The sequence below is a fragment of the Eublepharis macularius genome, chromosome 5 (assembly GCF_028583425.1).
Source record: "Eublepharis macularius isolate TG4126 chromosome 5, MPM_Emac_v1.0, whole genome shotgun sequence".
Classification (NCBI taxonomy): domain Eukaryota; kingdom Metazoa; phylum Chordata; class Lepidosauria; order Squamata; family Eublepharidae; genus Eublepharis; species Eublepharis macularius.
The window spans coordinates 100,385,056-100,412,185 of record NC_072794.1 but is presented as its reverse complement, the minus strand read 5'-3'; the positions used below and the strand labels follow the sequence as shown (position 1 = coordinate 100,412,185).

The 27,130-nt window shown below is 40.9% G+C and overlaps 1 protein-coding gene across 6 annotated transcripts in view; it reads left to right on the top strand.

Moving 5' to 3' along the window:
* The window catches only part of PTPRF (protein tyrosine phosphatase receptor type F), a 717,473-nt gene that overhangs the window by 602,992 nt on the left and 87,351 nt on the right, over window positions 1-27,130 (top strand). For all 6 annotated transcript variants that reach the window (XM_054979543.1, XM_054979542.1, XM_054979544.1 and 3 more), the window contains one exon: window positions 7,235-7,345. In XM_054979543.1, the coding sequence (XP_054835518.1) occupies window positions 7,235-7,345 (111 nt within the window). The remainder of the gene's footprint in view (window positions 1-7,234; window positions 7,346-27,130) is intronic.

The following is a 27,130-nucleotide window of genomic DNA, read 5'->3' as shown; positions in this document are numbered from 1 at the left end:
TAGCCTTGCTTAAGAAAAATACCAAATGAGCATGGAGACCAGAAGAACAATACTCCCTGCTACCTTAAAACAGAACCTAGTACATACATTGACTCTGGCACATTCTGCTATGACTTTGCTCTTTTACATATAGCTTGCTGAATCAAATTTGTGACTTGTAATCATTTTAGATCAGGAACAAACAAGAGGTAAACAAATAAGGCCATTTTTTCCATCATCCCTAGGTTTTACAAGCTACCACCAAAATTATTGCAAGCAAAATGTGTTTGTGTAATGCAGCCATGAAGTATAGTTATGACCAGCCCTGCTACTCATTTTGAGTAGGTATTTTTGAATCCTCAACATCATCTCTTTTTGCTCATAATTATTTGAAATTCGCATAGCCGTAAACCAAAAAGAGGGCTGCAACCTTTTAGTTTCATTTGTAAATGTTCTGCCTGGACTGCACAAGTAGCAGCACACTTTGTTGACCCTTTAATAGTAACCCCTCTCTCCTTGCTCTTCTAGCACATACAAGAGCAGGCAGAGCAGGAAAGATACCAGCCAAACTGAAGCAGTACTTCAGTTAACCCTGCTCACAGAATGGTAGCAAAAATTCAAGCAAACTTAGCTCCCACCTTGTACAAATATCTGTGAAGGTGGTAGACTGCCCCATCGTAGAACAAGAAGCAAGGTGCAGTGGAGGTGAAAAAGGAAATATTCTGTGCAGTAAAAGTAAAATTCTACTAGAATGACGTGTCTTTATAGTGGATCTCCGTGGGCTGGGAAAGCCAGACTCCAAAAGTATATGTGCATCCCTCCTACAAAGTGATGCTCCACCACAGCTCTAAAGTGATAGTTTTCCCGGTAATCCATTAGTTAACATGGGCTCAAATTAGAAACTACTGTGGAGAACTTAAAGAGAGAGAGATGTATATAGATGTGTGTGGAGGAGGGGGTGGAGGGGTAGACGGAGATTGAATGATGACTTACAATCCAGAAGACATTGAATCCCCTCTAACTTTTTCTTTCTGCTCCCCCCACTTCATGATATTACCTAAACAAACCCAGTTACAGTGTTATCAGCTTATTTTGTTTGTTTATACTCCTACCAATGTTAATCTTTTGGAACAATAATTTCAATGAACACTTATATTGGGTGGGTAACCATGTTGGTCTGCAATAGATGGACAAGGTACAAGACTCATAGCACTATTTTGACCACCATGGATGTTGAGTCTCTATACACTAACATCATCCTCAAAGATGCTCTACAAGCCATTGGGAACATCATCTCTAACAACACTACAGCTGACCTCATTACCAGGCTCTGCCATTTTTTCTTCACCCATGACTACTTCAGATTTGGTAATAATTTATTCCTTCAGATAAATATGCCAACATTTTCATGGCTTACTTGGAGCAGTGCTTCCTTATCTTTCAGCCATCAAAACTGATTTTATACATGAGTTATATTGATGACATTTTTATGATCTGGACACTTGGGAAAGAAGCCCTGGAGAAATTTTGCCAGGCCTTCAGTAACTTCCACCCTAACATTAACCTGACCACGAATCAATCCACACAAAAAATACATTTTCTAGACATCAGTGTACAAATACATGAGGGAAGCATAAAAAACAACTTATACCAGAAATCTACTGATCACCAAACATATCTTTGTGCCTCCAGTCACCATCCTAAATACACCAAACTATCCATTGTCTACAGTCAAGCTCTTTGCTACAACTGCATCAGTTCTAGTCCCTCAGAGATTCTCACCTTCAGGACCTACAACAGACATTTTTGGAATTACAATACTCACACAAATTTTCTGTCTGTGCTTTCTGGAAGAGAACCCTTGAAATGCCTCACTGAAATCTGAAGGAAGAGTTAAGCATCCAGAATTCAGAAGAAAACCTGAAGAGATATGGAGCCAAAAGCTGCAAAAATCACCCAAGCCAAAAAGGGCAACAACAAAACATCTCACCTCAAACCGGTTCAACACATCATTAATGACCTGCAACCTATGCTGGACAATGATACCCGTCTCTTCACAGGCACTGGGAGACAACCCTTTTCTTGCCCACTTATCTTAAATCCTCCAATCTTAAACAACTTCTTACTCACAATAATTCAGTTCCTAACATGGACCCAGACTCTGGGACCAGGGCCTGCAGTGAACCAAGATGCCAGCTTTGTCCCCATATTAACCCTAAGAGCCTGATCACTGAACCTAACAACACCATTCATACCACCTCAGGTGAATTCATTTCTTCATCTTCCAGTGCTATATATGCCATCAAGTGCCAACAATACCTCTCCACTCTCTTCACCAGACAAACAGATCAGTCTCCACACAAAAGAATAAATGGACATAAATCTGACATTAAAAACCACAACTCTCAAAAAACAGTGGAAGAACATTTTAACCTTCCAGGACATTCCATTGCTGACCTAAGAATGGCAGTCCTCAAACAGAGAAATTTAAAGGGAAGATTACAATATGAGATTACTGATTACGTTCACAAATTCAGAACAATGCCCCCACCCCTTCCCAGACAGAATAAAGATACAGTATGATGGTTGTTGTGGGTTTTCCGGGCTGTATTGCCATGGTCTTGGCATTGTAGTTCCTGACGTTTCACCAGCAGCTGTGGCTGGCATCTTCAGAGGTGTAGCACCAAAAGACAGAGATCTCTCAGTGTGACACCAAAAGACAGAGAGAGTAGCACCAAAAGACAGAGATCTCTCAGTGTGACACCAAAAGACAGAGAGAGTAGCACCAAAAGACAGAGAGATCTCTGTCTTTTGGTGCTACACCTCTGAAGATGCCAGCCATAGCTGCTGGCGAAACGTCAGGAACTACAATGCCAAGACCATGGCAATACAGCCTGGAAAACCCACAACAACCATCGTTCTCCGGCCGTGAAAGCCTTCGACAATACAAAGATACAGTATTTTTAGCTCACTACAGATGCTTATTTTCTACATTTCTGCCCCTGCTCTAATCAAGATAATTACATCTCACATTGTACATATCTTACTTCTTTGCAGCAGCACCCTTATCACCTTCAGACTGGGATAAAAAGACTCATTTCTGACAAAGGAAGGTTGACTCTCAAAAGCTTATACCCTGGAAACTCTGTTGATCTTAAGGTGCTAGAGGGCTTAAACTCTGCTCACTTGTATTGGGCTTTTTCTTCCTTACTAGATTTCTTTTTAAAATATGTCTGTTTATTCCTTCCATAGTTAATTAATGTAAATAGGTAGCTGATTGATCAGTATTGACTTCATTCATAAAATCACTAGTGATCTTTTTAGTGTTGTATTAGTTTTGTATCATGCAAATATGAATAGATGTATCCTAAAGAGCCAACTTCAAAGGCACTGGCACAGGAGATCCTCCTTTTTGTCAGCAACTGCTTACCAATTAAACACCCTTATAAATCCCACTCTTCAGTCACTATTGTCATAATAAGGATAAATTCACTGAGTTTATAAATGAGCAACAGGTTTTAGAGAGCCAGTGGTCCTACTGGTAAATGAGGTAACTCAGGTCTACTCCATAATGTAGTCTTGGATCCAAGAAAACAGGTAAAATAACATCACAAAACAGAGAGCATCATGATACATTAAGAAAGCTTTGAATTAAAAGTTTAATGTTACTAAAGGATTTTAACAGTATATACAAGAGAGTTGTGATACTCCCTGCCAAAAGGCTTGTCTTCACTCACTGAGATCACCCCAAAGAAAATAGCTGGGATGACCGATGTCTGTAGCACATTAAAAATCTATTCCTAAACACTCAAGAAATTTCCAAAGCTATCAGATAGAGCACAGACTTCCTTCCTCAATGGAATAACAAAAGATAAAGCATCTCCTGTCATAAATAAGCACTGTCCCAGAGTTATCTTCAATGTTGTGGCTCCTACTCCTCCTCTCAAACCACCTGACCAAAAAATCCCACAAAAAGTGGAATAAATAAGAGATCCAACTCCCCCCCCATGTCAATTTCTCTCCAAAAGAACTGCCACTTTTACACTGTTGAAGCTGAGCAACAAGATCATGCTTATGCTCCAGGGCAGGCCCAGACAAAGTGGGAGCCTTTTTAAATCCTCCCTGTTTTGTCCTTCCTACTGCTTACTACCAGCTTTCTACTGTACTCTGTCCTCCTGACATTGCCCTCTAATTGCCCCACGTTTAGTAATCTCCTTTCTAGTCCTTCGTCCATCTTCCTACCAGTTCATTCTGTTGCTGTATCCTTGAGCTTTCTGGACTACAGCACCAACTCTAGTGATCTCTCCCTTCTATCTTGTCATCTATCTTTTCTTCTGAACTCCAGCCCAGTTCTCCCCTTCATCCAATTTGTACTGTCTCTTTCCTCTCAAAACCCCACTCGCAGCCCCAGATTTTGTTTCTCCCATCCAATCTGTCCCTCTGATTTCCTCCACCAGCATTCTCTTTTCTCCATTTCTTCCCAAACAAGTCTAGCTGAGGATTCCAGATACCTAAGGTGAAAGACAGCTGCCCTCTGTCTATTCCTCCCTCTTCTAACTCTGTACTTGGGTCCCAAAGCCTCTTCTCTCACAATCTTAACATTGGGTTCCTTTTTCACCCACAATTAAAACTACCTTGCTGTATCCATTCCTCCGGGGATAGTTTCAAGTCATGCTGGTCTGCAGTAGAACAGCAGAATTTGAGTCCAGTGGCACTGAAGAAGGAAACTGACTCTCAAAAGCTTATACTCTGAAACTCTTGTTGGTCTCTAAGGTGCCACTGGACTTGAATCCTGCCCTTTCCCTTTGTATGCTTCTCATACAAGTGTGCACAGGGAGGGATATGCAAAAATCCTTCTCCATACGGCAAGCATCTGTGAGTCTGGTTCCAGATGGGTCTTTTTACTGCTTATGCAGTGAACTTTTTTATTGTATGAATTGCTAGTAAAATTGCCTATTTTCTGACTTTTACCTATCCCTTGTAGCCCATAAAATTGTATTTTTGAATTAGAATGGCCTCTTCCTTTCCAAGTTATCTTTTCCAAATATGCCTATGTATACATAGTCTATACATTCGAAGTGCTGTTTCTTACCTATAAGGCCCTATATGGCTTGGGGCCAAGGTACTGAAATATGGTCTACTACATATTGTCCAGCCCTGTAGTTGAGATTGAGAACCGCTTCACAAGGTGCCCACGGATGTAAGGTGGATGGCAACAAAAGACAGGGTTTTTTTGGTGGTGGCATCTCTCCTTTGGAATGCCCTCCCTCTTGAGGCCCAGCTACTTTACTCTCCTTTTGGTGTCAAACCAAAACATTTCTGTTTACCCATAGTTTTAATTAAGGGGTTCCCTCTTTGGTCTGCTCCTAACCTGATGACTATTTTACCACTATAATTTTAGACGGCTCTGTTTTATGTGCTCTTATGTCCTGGACTGCTTTTGTTGGCTGTTCTATTGACATAGAGTTTATTGATTTGATTTGTTTTATTTTTCTTTTCTTTTATTGATTGTTTGGTTTTGTTGTATTATTGTGAATTGCCTTGAACAAATTTTCTAAATAAGTAAATAGTCTCAGAGATTCCACACCTGAGTTAGGTGTGCATTTGTGAAGTTGCACGCATGTGCACCCCTTTTATTTCATGGTAACAATGCATTTAGAAATTTCCTCAATCAAAGCAGAGAAAGTTAAAAAATTGAATCCTTTTATTGCTTATCAGTTACAGCTCAGGTTACCATCACGTCATCTTATTACATGTAAGATCTTACACATATTGTTGAGGATTGCCTTGTCTGCATCATTAAAGCTCAAAACTGCTTGACAGAGCAGCAAATAACAAGATACAAAAGTGCAGACTGCTTTCCAGTAGGACATGTGCAAGTACCATTCTAGGAGGTGGCAAGAAGCAGGGGTGTCTGGCTGCAGTCCCACTTTCAGCCCTAATAGAGCAACAGGGAGGATACTCTACGGCATTTTTATTACATGGCAGAACTCAGTGAAGTTCATTTTTTCTCCCTGACATATAGACTTAGGCTACAGTCTCAATTTATCCTTCTAAATAATGTAGGTGGCAGCGGTTGATTCACATTAGTTTTCCTTCTGTTCCAATGATATGAAAACTGAATTTGACCTCAATGCCTTGAAGTGGGAAGAGTGGAGACAGCAATTTCTGCTTCTGTTCACCATGCTGTTTTTTCCTGTCAAATGGAAATGAGTTCAGACTCTGACAAGCAGATAGGTTAATGCTTTCTCTCTTGGTTCAGGTGTGTGTGTGTGGATTGTGAGCAGTTGTGGCCCTTTCCTGTCACCTCTGGAATCTCAGCTTCTGAAATCAACATGAAATAGTTTCTTAGCTGCTTTTACTCTTAGTTACATTATTTTTTTGCCTTTATCATTGTTATGCATACTTTATGTGCAGCTGGATGCTATTATGAAGGGAATTCAGTTGAAGACACCTGAATAATGCTTAGGTCCCATTTAGGTTGATCAGGCTAATGAGCAAAAATCTAGTAAATGCCATTCCATTTAGTTGTGTCCAATGTTGGCAGCATTAGGTTGAGACCTAAATATAGTTGCTTGGGTGGATTTAAAACCAGTTTTTACTGTAGTGGTGGGCAGCCACCTTTAAGTATAAAGGAAATATTTTCACTAACATGAGTAAGAGGATTACTCTTTAGAGGCAGAGAAGCAAAGGAACCTGTCGACATGTGGCCCTTTTCTGTTTCTAGGTTTCCAGAATTTGGTTATTCATACTTCTGTCTGGGGATAGGGACAAGTATAATTTTTAGAACTGAATTTTGATAGTAAAAAGAATTTGAGAATAGTGTGCAGAATTGAAAATTGCTGTTGGAGCACTATCTGTTTCTTTAAAAAGCAAATGGTTGAAATCGACTTGAGTTTTTCTCTGCTATTTTAACTGGAAAACCTCAAATTCTTTTGAAAATTTCTTTGCTTAGTAGGAATCTCTTTAAAAAAAACCATGGATGTCTACATAAACAATAAATCAAATGGTGCCAGTAGCCTGTTTGCCTGTGCAGCAATAGAGGCTGGACACACCAAATGTCTTTTAGCACAAGCATGGATGCCTTGTGGCTATTGTAAGTGTTTTAGTGATTCTCCGAGAAATGTCATGTCACATGTTTAGCAGAGACTCCATATTCTTGTGCTCCTGTCGGAATAGGGGCACATAATCCAATTGTTTGTATTTGTAAGGATTTTGCCATAAGCTATGTTGTCTGTGTCTTGTTTCCATATAGGAGCCCTGCAAATTGAGAACAGCGAGGAGTCGGACCAGGGCAAATATGAATGTGTCGCCACAAACAGTGCAGGGACCCGTTATTCTGCTCCAGCCAACCTTTATGTACGAGGTAATGCAAGCTTCCATTTCTTCTTTTTTTCATTAGCATTCCTAGTCACATGATTCATGGGATAGGTGTGAATGATGCAACTTAAATGCCCACTTAATCCATGTATTCGAATGAGTGAACCTTGGAAATTCATCCTGGTTCCTCTCACGAGTGCTTCTATGATAAAATAGAAGTAATCAGTTCTAGAATATGTCATGAGATAACATGAGGTGAAGGGGAGGAGGTCAGAATTATTTGTTTGGTAGCTTCTGTGTTGGGCTGGATGAAATTAGTGGTGCTCTTACCCTAGACGTCACCTGTTCTTCTTGCAAGGGAGCAGGTACATCAAAGTTAGTTTTTGAGTGGCATGCTAGCTTTTGCAGGTTGTCTTGGTCAGCTTCTCCTTAGCAACAGGGATAATTACTGCAGCTATTGCAATCACTCCCATCCCTGCTGAGAATCAGCTGCAGTTTGTTGCGCAAAGCAACTTCGCCAGTCTATTTTCTTATCTGTTATTCCCAAGGCTCAAAATAGGAGGGGCCTTTTTCCTACATTAAATCTGATACTGAATGTTGTAATTGAAGGGCAGAGAGTCATGTACTTCATTAAGAAATGATGAATTTTCTCTTCAGTATTTCAAGGGAACAGTGTGTTTCCCCCTTTGTAAGATTTTACATAAGCTTGGACAATAATGATAGACAGCAGTAGGAGGTGGCTTGGGACTTGTATAAGTGTAGGGACAAGAACATGAGTGTAATGTGGTACCGTTGACTCTTTGTCAGTTTAAACCCATTTTTTATTTTCTCTTAGGGCCTGAATCCTACTAACTAATGATTTTCAAGTAACATTTTCATCTGCCTTGCTTTCTCTTTTTCTTCCTCCTTCTCCCCTCCCCCTTAGCATACACCTACATGCACACACCATTTATGAAAAAGAGCAGTCTTAACCAAGCTGAGGAGAAATTATTCTCAAGAGAGGCCAAGATGACCTGCTGTCTGATTGCTTCTAGGTGTCTCCGTTGTTCTCATTGTACTCAGTGCTCATTTTCTACAGGTGCTTTTTTCTTTTTGCAGAATAATTTTGGTGGACTAATCTTTCAAAAGCTGAAGTTTCCAACTGAAGATCACTTTTTATCTGTGCAGCAGAATCACCCATTTCACACACACAATATGATTAGAATTGACTTTACACTCTCTGAATTCTTACAAATCATTGTTCAAGCCATCGCTAGTAAAACTTTGGTTGTCTCATTTCACCCAGGAATAGAGGCAGGATGTTTATTTGAATTTTTCACATGCTCACATTGTTGTGTAAATGATTATACTTTTTTTGGCCATGGTTGCATGCTATAGCAATGTCTAGCCTTTGCAGACAGAATTGGGGAAGTGTAATGTTTCACCTGAATGCACAGCTTGCCAAGGCAAAGAAACCTCACCTTTAAACCTGCCTGATTCCCTGTTTGCTGAGTCTTTCTTTATTTAGCAAGAGACTCCCCTTGGACTCTAAGGAGTGCAATAAACTGTGACCCCAGGCTTGATACGAAGAGCAGGTTGTTCAGGTAGCTGGCTGGTTGGCTGGCTGTTGAGATAAGGTGACGTGAGCCAGGCTGGTAGAGAGATGTTTCTAGTTTCATGTGTATGGCTCATTTTCTATTAACCGTCGTATTTCTCAGGCATAAATTTTGGAACAAGCTTCCTTTTTATTGCACATAATCTTTACAAGGTTGGACTCCAAGCTGCAGGATTGAGATAAAGCCCAACAGTATATAAAAGGCAGGTTACTACATAAATTGTGCCCTGTGGAAGTTTGCCATATGTACTGTTTCCTAGACAATATTTATGCAGGTGGCTTTGTTTTACAAAACAAAATAGGTGGCATAACCAGCATAGGGGAAGACTTTTCACAATTCATCTGGTCCCAAAACCATCATGTATGCCTTTGTTAAATAAATGAGGCTCGTTTTCTTGCTTCTCAGATCTGAGAAAGTAAAATATATATGAGTTATATTTGTGTAGCCGTGTAAACTACATAATAATTGAATGGTATTTATTTATTAATTATTTTATTTTTAAGATTCATATCCTATCTTTCTGCTTAACAAGCACACAACAGTAGGTTACAAACAGAAGTTGACAATAATGTAAAATAAAAATACCAATTAAATTATAAAAACAACAGAGTAATAAAATAAAAGCAAACCAGATAGTAGCAGTTACACTATATCCTGAGGTCCATCTAGATTTAACTTAAAACTTTAGAAGCCACCATAAAATTGACAGAACCAATAATCTGAAAACCAAAAAAGTCTTAGAAACATAATTTGGCAGGAAAGCAATCAGGTTTGCAAAGATGATTTCTTCAGTATCTCCTCAGTGGTCCTTTAGAAAAAGGTAATACAAACACACAACATTGCAGCCAGGTGTAAGAAAGCTCTAAGAACTTCTTCTCCTTTGTAAAGCCCCCTTAGGAGGGAAGCTTTGCATGGAGAGGAGTGGAATGCTTACTTAATCTTTCTCCTGACTGTCTGTTACTGCCTGAAACTCCGCCCTGCCACAGCTACCTTTACCCACACATCAGTGTTCTGGTCTAATGTTGACCTAGCAAACACAGCTCAGGAATTCCAGTTTCAGACTAAGAACTGAGCGGCACAGGAAGTGCTCCCTTCCCTACCCTGATTGAAAATGCTCCCTCTTGAGAGGTTGCTTTACCCAGGAGGGATCATCGGTGCTTTGGTACACGTAGCTACACTGCACTGTTAAAAGGGGGGGGGGAGTTGCCCTTTTATCTTGTTTGTTTGGAAATTTATTACTCTGCTTTTTCTTCTCAATGAGGATACAGATGAGTTTATACATAAATAGAATTTAAATAAACAAAAGTTTAAATATATCTTAGAGGCAGCTGTATCTGACTGGCAATTCCCTGTATACACAAAACCACGGTTCCTACTCTAGTGAGACAAAAAACCCTGGACTGGCTACTTGCTTATGGGAAGAGATGTTTTGGGGGGAAAGCAAATAGGCATATTTACATGAATATTAGATGGCCTTTCTAAAAAAATTATAGACAAAGGTTTTCAAAAAAAATTACTGTACATTCTTGTAATTTACATGCAAATGGAAAACAACCTCCTCTTTTTCTTGAAGGAACATCTTGAAAAAATAATCTTCCTTTTGGGTAAATATAGTAATCAGCAAACCCACGTAAATTGTGTATCTGATATCTGTGAAACCAGGTGATTCTGTGGGTAGGTAATAATACTTAATACAGTACTTTTCCTAAGTGCTTATAATATTTCACACACCTTATTTATGTAATCCCTATACCCTGTAAGATTGACTGGTGGTACCAGATATGAAGACCTCAAGCTGGGAGATAAAGCTTGCTGAAGACCACACAATGTGTTTGTGGTTGAGCTAAGTGAACTTGAAAACTTTCCAACTCATTGCCTAAACCTTGACACTACAGTAGCTCTCGTGACAACCTGAAAATCTTGCATGTTCCTGGTTCATATTTCAATGCACAAGGGGGGGAAAGCTCAGTCGCAGGGAAAAGAAGATAAGGGAGCTAAGGTTTTCCTCATAACAGCATCACTTCTTCCCATGAGTATACTGAATCAGTCATATACAGACTACAACTCCTTCGGTCTCCTTTGGAGGCTGGCAGGGAATTTTGGAATGTAGCTTGTAACTGTCAAATGACCTGAATGAGGACATGCAGTATCCTACCAGAAAGCTTTTGCATCCCAAACCCCTGATAATTCAGTGAGTTGTCACATGACCCATTTTGAGACTTCAGTCAGTTTGTCTCCAACAAAGTCTGATCTTTTGTGATCTGAAATCCTCTGTATAACATGGCTGAATTGCATTTTTCTAGTGCCTTAAACATATTGCTGTATAAACCACATAACCTGTACTGCTGCAAAACCAGAAGAAATCAAACATTAATCAAAAGTCAGCCATCGCTACTTTGATGGGTCAGCCCAAATACCGCTGCCAATTTGGGGGGAATTGCTCTTTGTCAGTACTTGAATACAACAGGGTTGCTGGTAAAGAACAATTCTTAAAAATCCATACTATTTCTTATCCTTCAGAGTGGGAAAAGTGGAAGTGTTTGGCTAGTGGTTTTTGACATCATAGTAAGGCTTCCCAGAAGACCCTTCTTCCCTCTCCCCCTGTCATTTAAATGACCTTCCTCTTCAGAAATATTTTTACTCCAGTTTTCTCTACCTTTCTCAACTCAATCATGTGTCTAAAAAGCTCTTTTTTAATTTTATCTTTTAAAATATCTATATAAGCCACTTTAGGCAATGGATATTGCAGAAAGATGAAGTATACATATTTTATTTTCACACCAGGGCAAGGTCCAAGCTAGAAGAAGATTGAGAGATCTATGAATGGCTCTCATAAGCCATATTTATTAGTAAATAGCAACTGAGGACTCTCATTCATGCTGCCAGAAGGGGAGGTTAGCCTCTCCATAGAGCTGCTGTTTGCTCCACTGGGGGGAAAAGCAGGCAACATATTCACAACTGTGCCTGTTTTCCTCCAGCAGGGAACATAGCACCTCCAGAGAATAATTTAATGAAAATAAAATTGTGTGTGGAGGGGTGGTGGTGAAACTTGGCCCACTCTCCAGCAGCTGCTACTTCTCAGTAACAAATCCTTTGGAGAGCTAATCATGGATCTCTATGTCTCATCTAGTTTGGCCCTAAATCTGTCCTTAGGCTAGTCCCTTTTGCTTCTATTGTATGAGGATCAGGCAGCTGAAGTAAAGCACTAGAAGAAAACAGTATTACCATAATGTCAAAGCATCCTTTTTCTGTCAGTGTGAAAGTCTCCAAAGGTAGACATTACTGAAAACGACACATTTTAATGAGTAACAACCTGCATGGTCTATGTTGAGTGGAGTCAGTGTGAGGTTAATGCATCCCACAAGGATTATATACACAAGAAAATGGCTGCCACCTCAGAATTATGTATATTTGAGGTGGTTCTAAAGCTAACACACAAAGCAATATTATTAATACATTTTGTTCATTTAGAAGTTCCTCTGGGCCGAAATTTTGCATAGCAGTTACCCCAGAGAATCTAATTCAAACAGTCCTCTGGGGGCTGCTTTGGTCTGCATCACTACTGAAAGCTGTATTAGAGAAAGGGAGTACCCAAGGCAGATGGATTGTGAGATTATACCCACAATTAATGGGTAAAAGGAACTCCATGACCACTGCACATGCTGCTCTTCTTTCTCAAATATCAGAGGAAAAATTCATGCTTGCAGCAACAAGAAGCCGAGACACCTGGAAGATTGCTTGTGTAAAGGTTGTTAAGATAGCAGCAATAGTAATAACTGGAGGATGGTCCACCACAGGTGATAGTTGAAACTGCTTAGAAAGGGATAACTCAAAGGTAGATCATTCTTTGGAAGGACAGTTGTCTCTTCTGAGTTGGCTGATTTCTAGAAGCAGCTCTGGACTTATTTAAGCATTTGTCAGAACTTTCCTGAAGGGACTTTTTATTAAGGTTAGATGTAATGAGCTAAGAAAGTAACATTTAATAATACCTTAAGTACGGACTGGGTCATAGATCAAACTCAGTCAGTACCAAACTTCTGCCCAGTAGCATCTCTGTAGGATATAATGGGTGATATGCCAAGTTCTCTTTTTCAAAAAAGCAGCAGTTGTCCCCTAGTTTCTTCTTACCTCCCATGTAAAAACTTTGTACAATATTATAAAAACATATACTTTGTTGCCAAGCCCTTGCACAGTAACAATAATGTACTTCTGTTCTTAATACATACTAACAACTTCTATTTCCTGCTTGTTAATTGTTGACTGAATTGTTATGAATACGTAAACCTGACTTGATGGCCTCAATGACATTTCTGTCCTTGTTCATTTTATGTTGCTTATTGTTTTGTTAAGTTTTTACTGCTATTGTTATTTGCTTTTTCTGCTTACAGAACTTGTAAAATTCATCATCAAACTTATGTTTTAAAAATATAATGTGTGATATTCCACTGCATAAAGTTTCTTATGGCAAGGGTGTGTGTCAGTCCTTTCTGCAACTGTCCTCAATTATCACTGTAGCAGTTTTGGCTTGCTTTTTTCTATACATTTATCTGTATTTGCTTTTTCAGCCGCCTTGTCTTTTTATTGAGTGACAGAGGAATTAAATAACTTGATTACACTTCCTTTTCATTACATATTGTTGAATATCCCTAGAAATAGCATAAATAGGGTGTTTGTTTACCCTTCTCTGTACAGTTGATTCTTGCCCTTTTGAGTGAAGAAAAGATGGGAAAGGCACAAGAGAAGAACATAGGAAAAGGTCAGGGACATGAAACTCTCTTAAGAACAAACCAAAACATTGTGATACTTGAGCTTAGAAACTAGAATGCTAATGGGGCTTATATGTCTGTAGTAAATAGTATAAAATTTTGTTTTGCGTTATGCTAACTTTACACAGAGATGTACAGGAAACAAAGAAGGGTGTCTGCATAGAGCATACACCTGATCTCTGAAATTTACTGCTCTAAGATATGTGTGACTGCATTTTTTTAAATGAGATTAAAATAGGGTATTATTGGAGGATCAGTATGACTTTTTGTATGTCTTAGGAAATCTAGCAAGATTGTATTCTAACACCTGCCTTGAGCTGATGCTGGATTACTGCCCACCTTTGTATTTGGACTATCCAGGCAATATATTGTTTCATAAATGATGACAGCTGTTCAACTACCATAATACTTCATACTGTTAAAGCAGTGTGTAATGATTTCAAGAAATGGGTGCATGTGTCTTTAAATGTTTGGTGAGATAGGTGAAGAGTGGGGGTGAAAGAGAGAGACGAGTGAGTGATATGATTGGTTGATGACAGAGAGTGGGCGGAGTGAAGGCAGTTTTCAGTTACTGAGGGAGAGAAAAAGATTCAGTTAGGGCAAGAGAGGCGAGCTGTGTGCAGCCTGAGTGTGTTCATGTATTTGTGAGGGAAAGGCAACCTGAGTGGAAGCCTGAACTGAGTGTGTCTGGGAGACTGTATATTCATTCTATTTGAAGCAGGCAAACTGTGTGTGCGCCTGAGAGAGAAAGAATTGAGTGAAAAGAAAACAGGCTAGCTGTGTGCTGTCTGAGGAGTTCTCTGTGAGAGAAATATAGAGCCTAGAGAAAGAGGCTAACTGTGTGTGAAGACTTACAAGAGATCTGTGTGAATGAGTTTGGATGAAGCAACTAGAAGAACTAAGAACTACTTTTATGTAACCAATAAGCTTCTTAAAAAATAAACTGTTACTTTGTTTTGTTATATCCCAGAGTAGCAGTCATTGTTATCTCCCATTCCTATCCTCAGGGCCACATAGAACCACGAAGGAGCCTGACGCATAAACACGTTACCAAAGGGAAAACTTAAATAAAATATATTGGAATTTAATATTCCTTGTGGCAGCTAACTACCCAGAAGGTGTGAAGGGAAAGATTAAAGCAAAATCCACCCTAAAGAAAGTGAAGATCATAACACAGTGGTTCCCAACCTTTTTGGCATGGTGACCCACAAGTCCAAATTGACTTCATATGGTGAGTCCCATCCAGGGCCGATTCCAGATGGCCCTCCCCATCCCGAAACGTCGCACGTCGTCACGAAAAACGTGCGAAAAAATGCGATATTTCGCGTTTTCTGAGCGACGACACGCAACGTTTCGGGATGGGGAGGGCCGTCTGGAATCGGCCCAGGGCTGGTCCAAGAGAATGAAACAGCGCTGGGTGAGCAACGCTGAGTTGTGGAGATGCAGGAAGAAGGCAAATGTTTGCAAAGGTGTGCGTGGCCAGTGGCTCAGTACAGTACATCTCCCACAGCAGTTAGAGGGCAGTGAAGCACTACAGGGGGCTGGGTCTGAAATTGGCATGCTAAGGGATAGTGCAAAGACAGAGCATATGTTCACATATACTGCTTTCTCTCTCACTCTCACTTTTCCATGCACCGAACAGTTCCTGCCAGCTATCCCTTTCCCCTACTCATAAAGTTACTAGTTGCCAGACAGTTTCCCCAACCCCTCATTATTTTTGCAAAGGGGAGGGTGGGGTGAGAATATGAGAAGCTAGAAAGGAAGGAGCCGCCATTGGGGTGGCTCACCTGGGATCTACTTTCAGAGGTTTCATGACCCAGTTTTGGGTCCTAAGACCCACTGGTTGGGAGACACTGGTTTAAAGCAGAAGCATCTCCTTTGGAGGGCTTCTATCTGGTCCCCTTCATATACACATACTACCACAGGATCCATTTCCCTTTGGTTTGATCCCACCAACCAAACTACCTTTTATCAGTCACCCAACTTAGCTATATTTAGTATTTCATGTATACCCTGTCTTTCTCCGTAATGGGGACCTAAAGTACCTTACATCATTCTCCTCTCCTCCATTTTATCATTCATAACAGTCCTGTGAGGCAAGTTAGTCTGAGAATAACTGAACCAAGCTCACCCAGTGAGCTTTCACAACAGAGTGGCATTTCAAACCTGGGTCTCCCAAATCATAGTCTCTAACCACTACACATCACTGGCTTTCATGAGGTGGCTGGTGTTGAACAGCAAGCTGATCCTGGATAAGTCATGCAAGTTGCATGGTAGCACTAGTGGTTACTGGCTGAATCCTCCCTTAAAGGCCAAAATAGGCCTGAAAGGGCCCTGAGCCCCCACCACCTTCTACTGACAAAAACCAAAGCTGGAACTGGCTGGCAATACTGTATGGCTGTGTTTTCATGGTCACTGAGGGCATTCGTTTCTTAAAACTACAGGCACTGCTTCTGTTATTTGGGGGGATTTTAACTTCAGTAGTATTTTTTTTTTTAAGATTTCAGGTTTTTCTGCAAACATGAGGCTTTTCTTGGGTTTGTAGAAAGGTCTGTCTTGTCTGTTCATTGCTCCAGGAGCCGATTTTAAATATCCACAGATTGGACCATGTTAAGAATTCGATATCTTGATAACACCAATAAAGAAGTAGCTCCTGTGTGTCTGTGTGCACATGAAAAGACGGTCTTTTTCAGTACATTTCAGATGAGGTCACAGAGAATGCCACCATTTAAATTTCCTGTGGAAGAGCCCTAAATTTTAGCCATATTCTCTGATGTTAGTTAGAAATCTGCCTTTGCTCTATTGCATATGTTAAGCCTGTCATTTGGAACTAAGCTAGCTTCAGAAGAATGTAATATTCATTATTTGGGGGGCTGTTTTTCCCATGTGTGTCCCTTACTTATAATTTAGAGGGAAGCCAAAATATTCTGCTCTGTATTCAGTTGATGTGCATATTAAAATCTGTGAAGGTTCTGGGTTCAGTGCCACTCTTTTGGAGCCCCTTCCTGAAAAAAAGCCTAACCTCTCATAACTGTATAGATACTTGTGAAGAGGGTAAAGGCACTGTAACTTGACTAGGCTTTCAAAGCTTTAACTGCATGGTTCCCATTGTTGTTTTAATATGATATTTTTATTTGGTTCTTAGGACCAACCCCACCAATAGACAAAGTGATACAGCTGCCTCAGTCATCAGATGTAGCGCATTGTTAAATGACAACCAGTTGTTGGTTGTTTGTTACTATTTTTTATTGCTGCAAGGAATACAATTTTCTTCTTCTGGAGCCAAAATATCATTCTGATTATATTATTTTGTGAATTGTTTTTCTAGTCTTCAGCTTTTACTATTTTATATATTTGCTGTTAGCCAGGGACATGGAGTAAAAGTTTCATAAATTTTAAAAAATGTTCAGAACAGTCAGTATTAACAGGATTTTTCTCTGTTCTGAGTTTGGATTCATTTGTTCTCTGTTTCTTAGTAAAATACAGTGAATAGTTATGTCTTGTGATCGCTTCTTTGGAGTCATCTTTGCCCTTGTGAACCCATTAACCATAATCAGGAAAGGTAGACCTAGTGACTGCTAGCAGGCAGGAAGAGCCCATGAAACATGATAAGCAATCAAAACCTGTCCTTGCTCCTCTGCACTGAAGCAAGACTTTGGGTTGCGGATATATTCTGCATTTTTAACTTACGCTTCCCATGACATACATAAGTTACTGTACTTCTTACTTTAAGTCCTGGTGTTCTGAAAATAGTAGAAAGGCTTGCTTCTTACAGTGCCAAAGTGAAGGGCTCTGGGGGGAAATTGAGCATTCCAATTCAGTAGATGTTGGCATATTTTCCAATAAAACAGGAACAATTTCAACACTAGAAGAGAAGGCGTAGCTCCTCACATGTAGGGTCTCTTGTTTCCTGAGCAGCATCAGCCACAAATGTTTATTTCCTATAATCCATTAGTATAAAAAGAGATTAAGATATAATCCAACAATTAGTGACAAATAACAGGCCCCAAGCTCATCCTTGACTGACAGGCAGGAAAGTAATCTATTTATATTGTGTTTTGTGTTTTGTGTTTTATGTATGCACCTTTTTTTACAGAAATTGAAGAAACCAACACACGAGGGCAAACCACTATAGCTTGCCTAGTCTGCCATCTGAAAATAGCCTTTGCTCTGCCAATGTACCAGACATTGTAAAAGAGGAAGCAATGGTCAGGCTTTACAGAATATTTATCATTCTTCTGCACCATCAGCTACTAACCCTCTTAGACCCCACTTCATATATCAGGGGCATAGGGGCATGGTTGTGAGCCACTTCTACCCATGCCATCAAAAATCCTCATCAGGGGGTCCCTGATGTCCTGGGTGTCACCAAAATTAGCCTCTGCCATGTAGGTTGCCACTTTGCTGACTGTAAAAGTACCTAAGCAGTACAGCTTCCCAACAATTATAAAAGTCTCGTAACATGTGAACCAGTTTGGATGGAATGTCATATTGTATCACGCAGAGTTAGGTAAAATATCATTTTGATCAGGACCTTGAATGTATTTGCAACCTTACTGAGCAGGTAAAATACATTCTGAGGTCTAGCCATATCTACTGTAACTTCAAGGCTTGACTACTGTAAAATGGTCTATAAGGGGCTGCCAGAAAGTACAATTGATTTAAAAAAGCAACAGATCAACTGTTGTCTAGAGCTAGACACAGTGTATACATTACTTTTGTCTTGAAATTGCTATACCAGTTGCCTACTTGTTTTCAGGTTCAGTTCAAGGTAGCTTGTTCTTTTCTTTAAAGCCTTTCATGACCTGGAGCCCATCTACTATCTGAATCTTGCTATTTATATGGACCCAGGTGGCAGCTCCAGTCTTCCCAGCAGTCCCTTCTCTCTGTCCCCTCCTGTAGACATATGGAAACTGCCACTGTCTGGTCTTGGACTTCTACAGCAGCAGCACTCATGCCATGGAATGGTCTCTCTGAAAATGTGAGGGAGGCATCTACTGAAGGTCTGTGGGTGATAAAAAGACAAGGGAGGTGGCTAAAGCCACAGTGGAGGAAGACTTAGGACAAATTTGTTAATACACAGGCGAAAACTCATTTTAAAGCATACTCTGTGCCAGTGATGGCAGTAAAGAAAAAACTCTTTTCTACCACAATTGTGTCTGTGCCGTCAGAGGTCTGTTGGGATCTAGCCTGCAGGAGATGGTGAACTGCTTGGTGGCTTGCTGTGATCATTTTGCTCAAGACTTCGCAGATAAAATCTCTTGCATCTATTCCAACTTGGACTCTGCATTGGCAGTGATGGGGTCAGATGGTGCCATGGTGCTGGCTTGTTCAGCTGCTTAATGTAGACAAGATCCTTGGAAGTTTGAGTCCTGGCACCTGCTTGTAAGATACTTACCCTTCCTGGCTACTTAAATCTGTTGGTGGGGGGGATGGGGCCTGGCTGACTGGGTACAAAAGGTAGTTAATACCTCCCTGAGAGAGGGGATGGTCACCCCAGCTTTGAAACAGGTTAGTATATAGCACGTCTACTTCTAAAGAAGTCTGTCCTGCACGCAGGAGATCAGTAGTTATCAAGCAGTCTCAAAACGTTCCATTCTTGAGCAAGGTGATTGAACTGGTGGTGGCTGGACATCTTCAAGCTTTCCTGGGTGAAATGGATTGTTTGTATCCTTTTCAGTCTGGTTTTAGGTTTGGTAATGGGACTGAAGCAACCTTGGTTGCCCTGGTGAATGGGAAATGGACAGAGGGAGTGCAACTACATTGATTATCCTGGACCTCTCAGTGGTTTTTAATACCCTCAATCACGGTATCCTTCTGAACTGCCTTTCCAGGCTGGGATTAGGAGTCACCATTTTGCAGTGGTAGGTTTCAGAAGACTGAAGACTGGGGGACTGCTGCTTAGCCCCTAGGCCTTTGGCCTGTAGAGTTTCACAATACTCCATCTTGTCCCACATGCTCTTTAACATCTGTATGAAACTGCTGGGTTAGATCATCCAGAAATTTGGGCTGGATTGTCACCAATATGGCATTCACCTCTGTCTTGCATTTCCAGCTGATCCCAGGGAGGCTGTAGAAACCCTGAACTGGTACCTGGAGACAGTGTTGGAGTGGATGTGGGCTAATAAACTGAAACCTAAGTTCAACAAGATGGAAATGTTACTGGTGAGCAGAAGGTCTGGCCCAGGATTTAAGGTGTCTCCCATTCTAGATGGGGTTACAGTCCCCTTAAAGGAACAGGTCGATAGTCTGGGGGTACTCTTGGACCTGGCCTTCTGCTGGGTAAGCAGGTGGCATCTATGGCCTGGAGTCCCTTTTCCCAGCTTTGTCTGGTGACCCAGTTGTGGCCTTTCCTGGGCAAAATGATCTGGCCACTGAGACTATTGCAATGTGCTTTATGTAGGGCTGCCCTTGAAAAGTGTTCCAAACCTTAAATGGTGCAAAATTCCGCAGCCAGGATGTTGACTGGAGTGGGTCATAGGGACCATAGATACCATCTTGATGAATTTACGCTAGCTCCCAATCTCTTTCTAGGCACAGTTAAAGGTGTTGACCTTTAAAGCCCTAAATGGTTTGGGACCAATGTACTGAAGGATCACCTACTGCTTTATAAATCTTCCTGACCACTATGATCATCTTCAGAAGCACTGCTTCGGGTGTCCCCAACTTAGGCAGGTGGCGTGCATATATATATATATATATATATATATATATATATATATATATATATATATATATATATATATATATATATATATATATTTAATTTGTTAGCTGCCTTAGTAGCTCTTATGAAGGTAGAAAGGCAGGGTATGGATTTTGTAAAATAAAAAATAAATTATATAGTTCAGGAAGCCATGCAACACTAAATTATTTAGGAAGCATATGAAAATGGTTTATTGGTTCTGGAAACATTTCTTTTCCTTGCTCTGGCCCTCAGTTTTTATTGTCTAAATTAATTGTTTTTTATTAATGTTGTATTTAAATTTTTCTTTGAGTCTCTTTGGAAGAACAGCAAGTTATAAATGTTTTAAATAAATAATGGATTCTTACTTTCAGTCCTTTGGTTATGTATTCAGAGATAAAACTTGTAGCTTCTTCCCATGCCATACATGAAAGAATTGCACAGAGGGTGCAGTCCTCCTACCAAAAGACAGCACTCGCTCCAAGCTGAGATAAAAAGCCAGTAGAACTGAATCAATCCTCTCACTGTCCTTAACAGCTGTTGTAACAGTAGTGAATGAGAAAGTGATCATAATCCCTCCCCTCTGTTTGCAATTAGAGCATTGAAAAGCTGCCCTGAACAGAGTATGCCTGTGCTGGGAGCAAGTTCTGTGGATTGTTTAGTATCTCTTGGTGCAATCTCTTAAAAGAGCAAGTTGGTGGTTGAACATCAGCAAAACTAGTTGAAATCCCATCCACTCTAATCCCTGCAAATGAGTTACTGACAGTACAATTCACTATATATTGTCCCATTGAGGATTTTTAATTCATGGTGTTTTCTGCTGATGGGCAAGTTTTTCCTCTCTTTCCTCCTACCCTGAAAATCTGACTCGTAAGCAGTTCTTAAACTGCTAGAGCAGCCTCTGCATTCTCTCACCAAGGGTTCGGTTTCAGGTGATGCGCCACAAATACCTTGCTGCCATAAGGGCAGTCTTGCAAAGGAAATGAGATCTTCCATGCCCTTCTGGGAATCATAACTAACTTCTTACTGTCTCTCCTGCAGGAACAAAAATGGGGCATATTCTGGATTGCCCTGCTCCTTTTGGATGACTGTTACTTTCACTTCTTGCCCACTTTTCCTTTCCAATTCAGTGCATCAGGGGGCCTGGCACAGCAGTTGATTCATATTGCAGTAATGGTTCTCTGCTGCATTTAGCTCTGTGTGGAAAGAGGGAACAAGAGACTCTTCATGCTAGAAGAATATCCGTTGTTCACCAGGACTGCTTTCTCTGTGCCAAAGTGATGGGGTGTGTGTGCATGCTGACCTGTATGTGTGAAAGTTGGGGCTCAGGTGCCACTGTTGTCGCCTTTAGAGACTTGTGATGTTTGAGACGTGGTGGATATGTACATGTGCGTTGAGTGTGCATACATTTTCTTTTATCTGTAACTGGCCAAGAGTGGGGCTGCCTATGAAAATCTCTTCAACCCTTGGTATGACTGCTCTTGTGTGTTGGAGGTGGGGTTATGTACATCTGGATAAGGAAGAGAAGTTGATGCTCTATGGCAGGAGTGGCAATTTTGTATACATGCCGTGTGTGTGTGTGTACACACGTGTATACTTGCACAGTTGGGTAGTCCTGGCCAGTCTCAGCCATTTTGTCTTGTTGTTTCAGTGCTGTGCAGACACATGGCCTGTTTTTACTCTCTGTGTTTTTCCTTGTCTTTTTTTATTCCCTTCTCATCTTCATCGCACTCTGTCATCAAACAAAACAAACTTTCATCTCTCAGCTCAGCGAGAAGGTTGGTCGTTTTCACTTCTTATCCATCTTCAGTATGCCACCTCCAGTGGGACTTTTCCAGTAAGGGATGGAGAGCCAGGCGTGCAAGGGGAGGGTCTGGAGGCCCCTGGCTCCCTGCCAGACACTGCTACAGCAGGCCTGATGAAATCTGCTTCCAAATTGCTATGACCTTGCTGACAGCATTGACCACATTGCTTGCATGCCTTTGTTGCTTGGTGTTTCAAATGCACAGATTTTCACCTGCATGCAGCCTACCCCACAAGTTTCCTTGTTTGAGATGGGAATGGGGTGCATGCGCCTAAGGAGTAGGCAGCAGAGAAGGTATTCTGCCTAAACCTGTTACCTCCTGTTAGACTCCATGTGTTCTGTCTCTGTCAAGGGATCCTCCTAAGTGCTCATGTGATGCTTAGATCAAGACGAACCCTCCTCTCTCACAGTGAGAGCTGCTTAGAGTAGGCTAGGATGCGTAGGAGAAACTGATGCAATCAACATAGCCGCTTTTGAAAACACCTGTTATTTTCTGAAAGAAAACAAGTGGGCTTGTACTTTAACATCTTGCCTTTGGGATGCAGGGCTTATGATACACGCAGCGTGCCACCGGAATCATTGGAGAGTTCTTGCTGGTCCATTTCCTTTACAATAATTTTTCTTTATAATCCTGAAAGGTGGTAATGATTTCTCCAAGTAATGACTCAGTAGTGGCATCAGCCATACCAGGAAAGAAGTTGTGGCACAAATGATTCTGTGTTGCACCTAGGTATTAGATAAAAGTTAATCTATGGACATCATAATGAGTAATGGGCATGCAAAACTGGCAATGGCCAAACAAAATCTGTACATGATATTTTTTGAATAGGCAAATTACCAAAGAGCCATTCATGTGGTGAGTAATAGGATATATCCACACAGCAGTTTTGAAAAGAAAGTAATGTACATCCAGTCCCTGCAGTTCACACTTCACAAGTCTATCCCATATTGGTCTTCCATCTACCCCTGTATTTTGATAATCAGAGGACCGATTGGAGGGGCAGCAGATGCTCTTTTGTTTTTCTCACTCTTCTGGTTTAGTGCAGCAATAAGCAAGCACAGGAAACCACTGTTTGGATGTGCCTTTAAACTGAGGCCGCCTCCCCATAAGCCTCTAAACCATACTAAGAAGACTTCATTATGATTGTAATTAGAGCATGTATAATGAGTTGCTTCTGCAGTTGTCCCAGAGCAGTAGCTTTTGTTCTGATTATCCTTCTCTCAGAATGTGCTTCCTTTGGACAAAAATAGGGTGTGAGAGAGTTAAACTATTATCAATCTTAAACTAGAGCCTGTTGAGGGCAACATTCCCTGACATCGTGGCAGGGATAGAAACTGAGAAATAGTGAGAAGATCCCAAAACTGCATAAATTCTCCTTGATTGGAGAGCACTGCTGTGCAAGGTCAGATAACATTACAAAATTAAAAACTGTCCCCACTGAAGCATTCAGGAACATACGCCCAGTAACCTGGGCTGACAGATGGACTCTTAGAGCTGTTTCCAATTTTATTTATTATTAACTATATTTATATCCTGCCCTGACCTGGATAGGCAAGGCAAGCATGATCTTGTCAGATCTCAGAAGCTAAGCAGGATTGGCCTTGGTTAGTAATTGGATGGGAGACCTCCAACGAAGAACAGAGTTGCAGAGGCAGGCAATGGCAAACCACCTCTGTTAGTCTCTTGCCATGAAAACCCCACCAGGGGTCTCCATAAGCCAGCTATGGTTTGAGGGCACTCTCCTCCACTGCATTTATATGCCACCTTTGTTCCATCACTGAACTCAAGCAGGCATTCATAAGAAGTCTGCCATCCAAGCACTGACCAGACCCAGATCTGCTTAGCTTCAATGCCCTCCAATTATGCTCTGAAAATATGTATAAGTGTAGCAAAACAGACACAGTATTTTCATACATTAAGAATTCCTGGGTGTATACTTCTATTTTTTTCATGGTCCACATAAGGGAACTTGGGTTAGTTCTAGAGCTCTAGCCAAATAACTGGCATTCAGCTCCCTTGTCAAGGAATAGAACTGCTCCTGTGCTTGCCTCAAGGATATGGGTGTATGCCTTCCAGCTTGGTTTTCTTTTGTCCGGTGTACAGTAAGTAGCCCTATGTCACTTCTACTAAGAAATTCTCTTCTAGGTTTTCTCTCTGCTTTGGCTTTTAGGAACTTTTCCTTCTTACCCTTACTGTTCTCTGGTTTCTTTCTCCTTTCACAAGATACTTAGTTGATTCCCCCCTCCATTTCCCCTTAGCTATGACAGGCTTAAGCTGTTCAGGTTTTAAAAATTTCACAGCTGTGGAGGGAATTTACCAGTGCGCAGTGATTCATGACCATTGTCTTCTTTATTAAGAGAAAGATTTCCTGCTCCCATTGCAATAATTCCCATTGCAATAATCCCATTGCAATACACAGTGTCAGAGAAATTGTGTTTCCATATTTAGGTTCCTGCTTTGGGAGCCATCCTTGTTGACCATAAAAATGGCTCAACCAATCCCTTCACTGTGCTTAGCTGACATCCTCCATTGTCCTCTGTTTGCTGCTGAAGTTGGGGCTTGACAAACACTTTCCATGTTTCCAATCCAGAGTACTGTTCTCAGGACTATGTGATGCTTGACTGAGAGGAAATCTCCATAATGACCACACTCTAAAAGGAGTAAAGTTACAAGTGAATTGACTGCTGTAGCAGCAAAGCAGACAAGAAAAAAGGACAACAAGGTTATTAAATTGGAAATGTCTCCTGATATTGTGATAAAAGTTTCTACCATCGTAACTCTGACTATACCATCCAACATAGTATCAGTACCGTTGTCCATGTCAATAGCCACATTTAATTTAGTACTGGCAGTTCCTGAACATTCCATAAGGCTTTTCTAAGAATTTCTTCTCAAGGGAGTGGTGCAACTTCTGTGGAGAAAGTGAGAAATAGAGGACACCACTCCGCTTTCCTACCCATCTCTTCAGTCCACAGAGAAATGCAGCAGGTCACCAGTAAGATTATTCTCACACAGTGTCAGTTCCCATACTGGTAGAAGGGATAACTTCCACATTATTAACTAGAGAAATTTAGAGGATCTTTCCACAGTTAAAATGAAAGAGATCACTACCAATCTTTTGACTCTGTCAAGTACTACCCATTTAGATATTATTGTGCATCCTTTTATTCTTGGCACAATTATGTGGTGATTGGTGTTAGTACAGACTTAATGGTTGGGAAACTCAGTCTCAATGCTGCAGTCTGAGGTCTTGATCCACTTGCCACCAAGACTACCAGGCAAAGCAGTTTACCACTTCCTCTTCACATACCTCCTATCAGAGCATCAGTGGGTGAAGTAGTTGCAACATGGAGGGTAGAGCTCCTATAAACAGAAGCAGTGTTGGATAGCTTCAATACTAACTCAGTTTTATCCAACACTGCTTCTGTTTATAGGAGCTCTGTTGTGGTTTGCTTATGTTGCACTGGCCTCAGTGGCAGGTTCAAGAGAAGACACGACACACCAAGCTTTAGTACAAATGGTGTATTAAACAATATTTACAGGTGGATACATTTACAAGCTTATTATGCTGGCTGACACAGTGCTTCGCCAGACAACCCGCAGAGCTGGAGCCCCAAAAGTAAAGGACTCTGTCCTCTTATGTATATATTACTAGCCTATCACAGCAGGGTGCTGACTCACTGTGCCAGCCCAAATGTCCTTGACATTTACAGAGAAATACATCACCTGGCTGATATCATGTGATAGCCACCTGTCATCACTCTGTAACTCCTGATGACTCTGATCAGTCACTGCTAGCTGCCTCTTCCTGTGTATGTTTACCTCAACAAGCTCTACCCTCCATGTTGCAACAACTTCAACCACTGACAGCGGCAACTGTGTTGCTGTCTCCTACCTTTGCTGCACTATCCCCTGTGACTTAGATCCCAGTGCAAAGTCCCTACCCTTATTTGTATGGATATGCCATCAAGTTCAACACTCTCCTGAACCAAATGTCCTTCTCTGTCACCTTTCTCCCCTTAGAGGTTCAGTCTCTACATAGGGAAGGTGCCATAGAACCAGTTACAAAACTTTCAACAGTATTTCAGACTGTCTTCCTGTTGCTGCGTGTCCTAAAAGAAGATGAGAGCATCTGACCAATTAAGGATCCCAGAGAAGTAAACAAATTCATTACATGCAAAAATTTCAGAATCATCACACTATAAAATATTCTGCTTAACAAAAGAGTATGGTTCAAATCCATAGATTTGTAGGTATGTTTACTTCCCCATCATAATCACACCACCTTAGAAGATGTCTTCATTTTGCCATAGAAAACCACCATTATTGATACTGCCATGACCATGAGAATATTCACCAAATATTTGGCTGTAGTAACAGCATTGTGAGACAACAAAAACATTTCTTTATTTCTCTACATAAACGGCAGGTTTTCGATTACCAATTCACAATTCCATACATACAACCCTGCACTCCCTCTGCTTTCTTGATCTCAGTGTCAAAATACAAAAGTCTCCCCTCATCCCAGCTTATACGCTGCAGTTCATTAGAGCAGTTTTTGACACCACTATCAGATAAGCCCTTCTTGCCAGGACCAAGTTTCTGCCATTGTTGCTCCCATTAAATTTTTCATCAACCAATCACATCAAACAGCACTCAGCTCTTTCATCATTTCCTCAGCCTTATAGTAGCCACCACAGGCTTCTTACATCCCCTCGCTCCAATGTGGGACCATCAACATGTTCATTTTCAGTTACTGACCATCTGCTGCCTCTTCCTTGATGGATAGACTCAGTTTTCAAGGGCACATACCCCCCCTGTCACCCTCCAGTTCTGCATATTACATTTATAACAAACTTTATGCAACTTCTGGAACAACTTCCACCAGGTGGGTCAGTTTGCTGATCCCCAGTACATGGAACAGTTCAAAGACCATAAAGAAGAAAAAGAGTTTGCTTACTTGCAATTGATATTCTTTGA